Source organism: Syngnathoides biaculeatus, chromosome 16, assembly GCF_019802595.1.
Source record: "Syngnathoides biaculeatus isolate LvHL_M chromosome 16, ASM1980259v1, whole genome shotgun sequence".
Lineage (NCBI taxonomy): Eukaryota > Metazoa > Chordata > Actinopteri > Syngnathiformes > Syngnathidae > Syngnathoides > Syngnathoides biaculeatus.
The window spans coordinates 24,943,424-24,952,054 of NC_084655.1; the positions used below are offsets into that span (position 1 = coordinate 24,943,424).

General features: G+C 56.1%; 1 protein-coding gene across 1 annotated transcript; it reads right to left on the reverse strand.

Annotated features, from left to right (window-relative positions):
* Positions 1-3,686: 3,686 nt before the first annotated feature.
* foxj1a (forkhead box J1a) lies at positions 3,687-7,608 on the reverse strand. The gene is made up of 3 exons (XM_061846273.1): positions 7,493-7,608; positions 6,413-7,045; positions 3,687-5,607 (listed from the first exon to the last, which is right to left on the reverse strand). Exons 2-3 carry the CDS (start codon positions 7,001-7,003, stop codon positions 4,873-4,875), a joined length of 1,326 nt encoding a protein of 441 aa, XP_061702257.1. The 5' UTR covers positions 7,004-7,045; positions 7,493-7,608; the 3' UTR covers positions 3,687-4,872.
* Between the last annotated feature and the right edge of the window lie 1,023 nt (positions 7,609-8,631).

The following is an 8,631-nucleotide window of genomic DNA, read 5'->3' on the forward strand; positions in this document are numbered from 1 at the left end:
GCGGATCCTTCGACGGCGTCAAGTTGGTACTAGGAGAGGCCGCAAGTCGGATTGGTTGTGGGGAACGCATTCCCCCGTCAAGACGGTTTTTGTCTTCCGAGCGAGGACGAAGGGCGCGTACGTGTGCACGTATTTCATTTGGAGGATTCGGTTGACGTAGACGTCCACGCGGCACCCGTACGTGGACCGGGAGGGAGGATGCGGAATAAATGCTGAGATTCACCCGGGTTTCTCTTTCTGGTATCTGTGTTAGCGTTAGCTTCATGTCAACATGGACGCAGCAGGACAGATAGGGATGCGCCCCGCCCCCCACAAGACACACAGACACCCCCCAACCCCCGTCTGCCGTTCCTGAAAGTCAACAATAGAGTTGGTTTCCAGTAAGACGGATACCTTTGCTGGCGCTTCCCATCGCCACGGAGACCACAAGAAGCCGCCGACCTCTGGTGGCCACCCGTGCGGGGGCGGGGGCGGGGGCGGGGCTTCCCCTTCCCCGCAAGTGTAAACGCGACTCAAACACACGTAAGAGCGCCGCAATATTTTACGTCTTTTCATTCAATCTTTTGTCGGCCGTGACGTCGGACGCGTCGCCTTTGTCACGGCCGCTTAAGCTGGGCCCGCCCGACTCTCCGGCGACCCGTCGGGGTCCCGCTCCCCTAATCTGCTGCCCACTCAACAATTAGGGGCGGTTCATTTGGCTCGTTGACTTGCAAAAGGCATGGCGAGGCGTGGAGCGCGGCGCCCGGAGAGGTCACAAAAGGTCACTTTCGTCAAATCCTTTTATTGTGATTTTTTTTTTGTTTTTTTTCCATGCAGTCTGTGTCGTGTCCCGCACTGAGGAGAGGCTTGCGCCATCAAGCCCCCCCGCCGACCAACGTGCGGTGGTGGACTCTCTAGAAGTTTGCATCTGTTGGACGACCTTTGGGCTCTTCTCCCCCGATTGCCGAGTTCTAGGAAGGGTTTTTGGTCGTCTTCCGTGGAAGGACAACGGAGGTCGCTTAACTTTTTTTTCTGTGGGAGCTCTTCAGGCAGTTCCTTTGGCCTCCCGATCGGGAGCTGTAAGTTCTCGCGTGGACTTTTGTCGATCGGGCCCAGCGACGGTGGAGAAGCAACTCGGGGACGAGCGGCGGAAATAAATGGAAAGCGGTCGACCCGACCTGAAGAGGTCAGCGGGTCACCGGCCGGCCTAGGACTACTCGCGGCTTTGTCATCCATCTGCAAACATTTGAACGACTCCGCGTCTTTTGGCGTCCGCGCGGGGTGTCGGGTGGACAAAAAATGACAACGGCAGCAGTGTGAATGCTTTCCGTATCACTGCGGATGTGTATGCGCTAACGCTGGACGTGTACGGCGGGTCTCGGCTGTAAAAAAGATGGAATGATCGCCGGCGGTGCGTGACGGAACTTCCAAAACCTCCGTGACCTTGTTTGCCGACGTCCTGAATGAGTCGGAGGTCAAAGGTTGTCGCCCAAACACATACACACGCAGAAAGTTGCACACAACACAGACGCACACGGACACGCACAAAAAACATGCATGTAAACACGCGCACAACACGTTAACACCAACATGCGTATACACACACGCAAACCCACACAGCCATGTGGACACACAATAACGCACACACTCGAACTAACACAGACAAACAAACGTGAAGGATGCCAATTTTGATTTCATTTGGGGGGTTTTTTTGTCCTTCCGTTCAGGAGTTCTTCAAGAAACCCGCCGAGAAGGAGGGCGGCCCGCGTCCTCGGATCCTCGGCGGGCACCCGCCCGCTGCTCGCCTCCTGCGTATTTAGCGTCGAGCTGCTTACATGCTAGGAGGCTCGAGGGAAGCCCCGCCCCCACCCCCGCCACGGCGCCCCGCGCAGGTTATTTGGTTACGTATTGAAAAGTCACCCAAGCGGGCCGGCGGACCGCAGGAAAGCTCGACCTCGTGCGCTTCCTGCTCGCTTCGGCGATGGGGAAAAAAAAACAAACAAAAAAAAAAAATCGCAAATCAGCCGACTGGCAGCTGAGGTGCCCTGACGCCGCCTGATAACAACACACACACACAAGCCGGAGCGCCGGGTTGTGTTGCGTTGTGTGGACTTGGACACAAACGAATTTCCCGACTAACAATAAGCCACACAAGATGGCGAAGGCGGCCAACGACTGACAAAATCCGATTTGCGTGCCTTCAAAAAGAAACCACAGACGCGCGCAGTGAGTCACAAATCATCTTTGATGGCAACGTATGACATCATCACCGCAGCAAACGTGCCACTGGGCTTCCGTTTGCCGCGGTCTCGCTGTAAATCTCGGGACCCGCCCCTCGACGAGAGTTCTAGCGGCCGACGGGCTCGGTCTCGTTGCCGTCGGCCTCCGTCCGGCGACCCGATCGCTCGCCTGTTAGGACCTCGTCACACGTCCGTCGACAGCGTGGTCGCCTCCCGCGGGTCGGCTCACCACGAACGTGACCGGCGGCCAGGTTTAGCGTTTCGGCAGCGAGCTCGTCTTACCCGCCTCGGGTTACCTCGAACGCCGCCCGTGTCGGGAATCGCTCGGCCGTCGCCGCGACGACATTTCTGGCGCCGTTTTGAAGGAACGACCTGGGTTCGCTATACCGTCGACAGATCTGTATACTGCCGCTGCGCGTCAAGGACAAAGAGCGAGAGAAGAAGTGCGGACAGGGCCGTCACGCTGACGTGGCCGCTTTAGAGTGCCTCGTTGTTGTCGGTGAGCGCGTCCACGTCATCGAAGAGATTTTGCGTGGAGAGGCAGGGGCTTCGCGCTAATGTGACCACTTTAGAGCGCCTCGTGGTTGGCAGCGAGCGAATGCTTAGCATTCAAAGAAAGGTCGAGGAGCGAGGAAGGGGGGATTTTTCTCTTTTTGAAGTCAAACTTCTTCGAGCGTCTAAACCTGGACCTCAGGCCGGCGTGACCACTTTAGAGCGCCTCGTGGTTGGCAGCGTGGAAACGCCCCAGTTGGACGTTCCCGCAACTCATGCGTGTGTAGGCAAAAGAAAGACCCTAGACCAAGTCGGACACATTTCTTCAGGTCGTAGTGAAGCGTTGAGGAGGAGCGGCCTCCTTAGAATCTCGATCTAGTCGTCCGGGAGTCGGGAAATGATCGATGATTGTGAATCCAATCGCTCATTCCTTACTCCGCAAGCGCCAGAAAGGGATTTGATTCGAGGTCCACCGTCTCAAAAAGTTGCCGTAATCCAGCCGTTAAAATCCTTGTTTAGGGCCAACGGAGCAGGGATCGGGTGACGGACGGCGAACGGCGCGTCGGGTGTCCGTCACGTGTCACATGACACCGCACGTGACCCGACCTGGGGGGTCGGCTCCGAGGGGGTCTGAGCTGCTGATGTATGGGCCCCTGTAACATGCGCGCACAAAAGACACGGAGGACAAAGGCCCACCGTCAGGACCGCCCACGCAAAGTGCCATCGCGACCGAGTTGTCTGAAACCTTCATCAAAAAAAGGAATCCAATCAAATGCATTTCCGCCTACTCTGTTATTCTGGGGGATACATTCAAAATAAGCAAAAACAAAAAAGCTCGATCTTAAGAGCGCTCGTCCTTGTAGTCGTTGGATTGTACACAACGTTTTGTGTGTGTGAATTTGGCCACGACAACGCGTAGAAGGAAGACATTTTTATTGTTTTAAAAAAAATGCATAGAAAACAGCCAATCGTGAGGTGCGGCGTCGCGACGTGACCAAACGTCATCATCACTTTGACGTCTACAAAAACGTTGACGGACGCGTCATTTGGCAAATGTGACGTCGTGACGAGACTGAGGAGGCGGGGCCAAAGCAGCACTTAGGTCCATTGAAGGAGGGGGGGGGGGGGGACCGGGGGGGGGCAACAAAAACTAAAAGCATTTGGATGGCTCGCCAATCGAGCGGCTAACGCGGGATTCCAATTGCCGCTCCGGGACTTGGATTTCGAAAATCATCTTCGCACGTTAGCTTCACGCAGGAGGAGAAACATTTGTCACGCCAGTTGTCGACGCGTGTCCTGCGATTGGCTGGCGACCAGTCTGGGGCGTAACCGGCCTCTCGACCGAAAAGGTAATCCGGGATCAGACCCTGAACTGGATGGAGGAACAGATGGATACATTTTTGCATCCTTTCATCTCGTACATCCAACAAGCAGTTGATGGGTGGACGGACGGACAGACAGATGATTGGTCTCCAGCTCACCGGATGGGACGTGTGTGGCGTCTCCGCTGCTACGAGCGGACGACACGTATCGGCCGGTCGGGTCTTTTCCGATCAGTGGGACAAAATCGCGTCGGGAGAGGCGAGACCATAAAATGTGTCATCGCTACCGGAGACGACCGTTACCGTGGAGGTAACGACATTAGTTTTGTATTTGGGGGGGGGGGGGGCACAAAAAAATTAAAAAAAAAAAAAAAAAAAGGTTGTGTTCTGAGCCGGAGATGTCACCCGGGTCGTCAATTCGGGGTGGAGAGCATGACATCGTGGCCGCGCACTTTTACTACAGCTAGCAACAAAACATTACGCCGGTAGCTAGCGCGAGCGCTCCCGCTCGTACATGAACATTTGACAGCTGCCGTTCTGTCGAAGTTTGAGCAAGGCAGGCGTCACACCGTGCATTCCTATTGGGCGATGTCAAGGCGCTGCGTCAGAGGTTTCTGGTCCGTGTGGCGAAATAGACGGAAACACGACGTAGCGGGGCGACCGCAGGGTTAGGGTAGGGTCTCATTCTCAGCGAAACACGACCTGGAAAGTCGTTTGCGATTGGGGCTAACATCCGGTTGTCTGATCCCAGCGGAAGTGAAGAAAATTGGCGGAGAAACTGGACGAGAGAAATGTGAAATTCGGGCGGCTTACGTAAACGGCGCGGGGTCCGGCCAGCCTCAGAGCAGGGGCTCCGGGGGGGGCTCGGCGAGGTCAAACAGTTGCTCCAGGTTGACGCCGGCGCCGCACATGAAGTCAGCGCGCTCCGACTCCGCCTCTTCCTCCGGCCAGGGGCTCTCCAGGAAGGCCGAGCCCAAGAAGGACTTGTGGGACTCGGCCAGAGGGTCGGCCGGGGGGTCCGCGCTCGGCCCCTCGTCCTTGATGACGGGGGCTAAGGCGTCGTCGGCGCGCAGGCTGAGCTCGCCGCTGAGCGCCGAGTCCAGCAGGGCGTCCCAGTCGAAGTCGCCCTTGAGGGGGCCGTTCTCCTTCTGCTCGTCCAAGGAGAGCAGGGGGGAAGTCGAGCGGCGGGGGGTCTTGCCTCCGCCGCTCCTGCAGCCCGATTTCCTCTTGGCGCCGCCCCGGGGGACGGGCCAGGACCCCAGCATGGTGCCCCGGTCCCAGCTCTGCTCCGTGGCCTCCTCAAACTCCCGCAGGAGCCGCTGAGACTGGGCGTCCACGCGCAGGGGGCCGGCGGGGTTGGCGGAGGGGGGCGGAGGCGGGGCGAGGCCCAGCCGGCTCCGCAGCGCCGGGTTGATCCTGACGGGCGGCACGCGGCGCTTCTTGTAGGCGCCGCTCAGGAGGCGCTCGGCGTACTGCGGCTCGATCTTCCAGAAGCCGCCCTTTCCGGGCTCGTCCTTCTGACGAGGAACTTTGATGAAGCACTTGTTGAGGGACAGGTTGTGGCGGATCGAGTTCTGCAACGACACACGCCACGCACTTAGCCTAGCTTAGCATGGCGAAATGAAGCTCCTCTCCTCACGTCAACAAAACTCAAACGTGCCACCAGACGGCGCCAAAGCAAGAAACGGCTTCGGTCTGGTCAACGGGACGCCGTCGTCAAAATCGCGAATCGTGAGGAGTAAGTACGTGATTCATCATTTCACCTCTAAAGTCAACGATAACATCCACACAATAAAAATCACTATCAAGTGTTTTGGGAATATTTGTTACGCCGCCGCCGCCGTGGTCCATCATCATATTCCACGATATGAAAATCGTCGAGTCGAGTCATCGTTTCAGCAATCGAGCCAAGCGTGTCGTCCTCCCTCAAAAATGTTTTGATTGCGACGAGGGAGTCGACGACGCGTTTGTGAGCGGTCGCTGCGCTCACAATCGTTCCCGCATTGACAAATGAGCACAAAAGCATTTTCAGTGCGGATTTTACGGTTCCGAAATTTCAAACTAAAACTCAAAATATCTTGTTGGAAGTCACACCGTTAGCGTCCCGCGTGGCGCATTCAAGCGGGAAGTATGAAGTGTGCGCTGTTAGCATTCACGCTAGCCCCCCCGCCACCCCGCTGACCTCTGTTAAATATTATCTGCCCCATGGTGGCGCTGCAAAAACAAGCCAAAGGCTTCATCAATCATTCATGCGGCAAATTAAACTTGTGCCTGCCCCCCCGCCCCCCCCCCCACACACACACAAAGTCACACCTACTCCTACTCTCGCGTGAACTCCAGTGTGTACGTGTGAGTTTGCACTTGTGTTTATGCGTGTACCTGCCAGGTGGGCTCCGCGTGGCGGAAGTAGCAGAAGTTGTCCGTGATCCACTTGTAGATGCCGGCCAGGGTCATCTTGCTGGTCTTGCTGTGCTTCATGGCCATGCAGATGAGGTGCGCGTACGAGTACGGCGGCTTGACGCCCGCGTCCGTCTTGTAGTCCACCTCGTCGGGGCAGTGCCCGCGCGCCACGATGGCGGGCAGCGGCCGCAGGCGGCTGTAGGCGGCCGCCGTGGGCACGCCGGGCGCCGCCCACGGCCCCGCCGAGGCCGGGTCGGCCGCCAGCGGGGAGGCGGGCGCCTCCGGGCTCAGCAGGTGGCGCCGGCGGTGCGGCCGGCCCGGGGGGACGCCGGCCCCCAGGATGGAGAAGTCCTGCAGCCACTGCAGGCTGGTCAGGCTGTCGTCCAAAGCGGCGTCGCCGCCGCCGCCGCCGCCACCCCAGGACTCGCTCGCCGCCGCCTGGGCCTCCGCCTGGGCCTCCGCCTGGGCCTCCGCCTGGGCCTCCGCCTGGGCCGCCGCCGCCACCAGAACCTCCTCCAGAGCCTCGCACTCCTCGGGATCCCCCTGGTGGCCCGGATCCATGCTCATCATCGCCGTGACGATCTCCTCTTCCTCACCTTCCTCACTTCACGACTGCATTACACACACAGAGTGAGCGAGTGAGCGAGTGAGTGAGCGAGTGAGCGAGTGAGCGAGTGAGCGAGTGAGTGAGCGAGTGAGCGAGTGAGCGAGCGAGCGAGCGAGTGGAAATGAGAGCGGGACGGCGTGAGGACTCTGCTGAATCCAGTCAAGTGCGAGATGGAGGAAGTGAGAGCGAGTGAATGTGTGAATGAGCCAGTGAGCGAGTGAGGACTCATTTGAACACAGTGAGTTTCTCTTCACACCTGCGAGCGCCCACAAAGAAGAACAAGCGACATTTTCATCTGGAATCGAACTTTAGCAACGTTTTGGACCGCTTAACCATCTCCTCAACGTGACGTGACGGACATTTTGCACGTTTTCACGTCGAGTCATGGCAACAATAAGAGCCGAGGACCTGTTGAAACTCAAGAAGAAACAAAGCTCGAAATGTGATCTTACCTGCAGCGAAGCGTCTCTCGTCGGGGTGAAATGCGCGCGCACCCGCTTGCTGCGTGCGCGTGCGTGTGCGCGACCAAAGAGCCACGCAAGTGAAGCAAGACGGACGCGCGTCCCGCGGCGACACTTTAATACCTGAACGCGTAACCGTGGCAACTGCCGCCACGCCCCCTTGTAAACAATCTGCCGCGCGCCCATTGGCCCAGCCGTCGTCACGGAGACACTCGAACGCGCTTTCTGTCCGTCCTCCTTCCATCCATCCATCCATCCATCCGTCGAAGCATTTTATTTATCTTTCTTTCGGTCTGTGAGGGAGTATGGATGGATGTGATGGCTTTTTTATGACTTTGCAGATTCCTCGTGGGGGACCCCCGCCCCTCAGCTTTTAGTTTGTATTCGAAACGTGCATTCCTTCACACGTCGTAAGCGCCCCCACCACCCCCACGCCACCCACAGCAACCTCAAGAAGCCCATTTTGTAATTTTACTGGATTTATATGTCCATATAAGTCGGCAAAAGTATTGTTTGTAAATTATTATTTACATTCAGTGTGTTGGTGGCCAAAGTAAACCATGAAATTCCTTTGATGACGGACGTTTATCTATTTGACATCGCCACTCTATGTTGTGCTTTGTTCAAACGATAAAAACATAACAATCATGTACGGTGCGCGTATGTACAGTACGCTGTGCTGTAATAGTGGGAAAGGACTGCCCCTGTTTTACTGAGTCATTTTGAGGGCTATTTTTTTTTTTTTTTTTGCGGGGGGGGGGGGGTGTTAATGTTTTTTTCTCTTTTTCATTCAGAGGGTTTTTTTTTCGTTTTTTTCTGTCTAGCTACGTTTTCTTTTTTCTCTATTTCGTCGTCCCGTGCATTGTACGTAAACAGAGTCAATCATCATTTTTGAACAAAAGAGGGCGCTATGGTACAAGTGTTTTTTTTTTAATTCACCCGTTTGTTAATTTGGTTTTGAAACACACGAAGTCGAGCACTTTGTTCATATATTAATATGGGAATAGTAAACAAGCAGTTATTCAAGAATAATTTCCACCAGGACGAAATATGTGGAAGTTAAAGCTCAAAGTCAGCTTTTTTTTTTATGATATTCACGTCCAAATGTGTTTATTTGAGCGAATCAATTT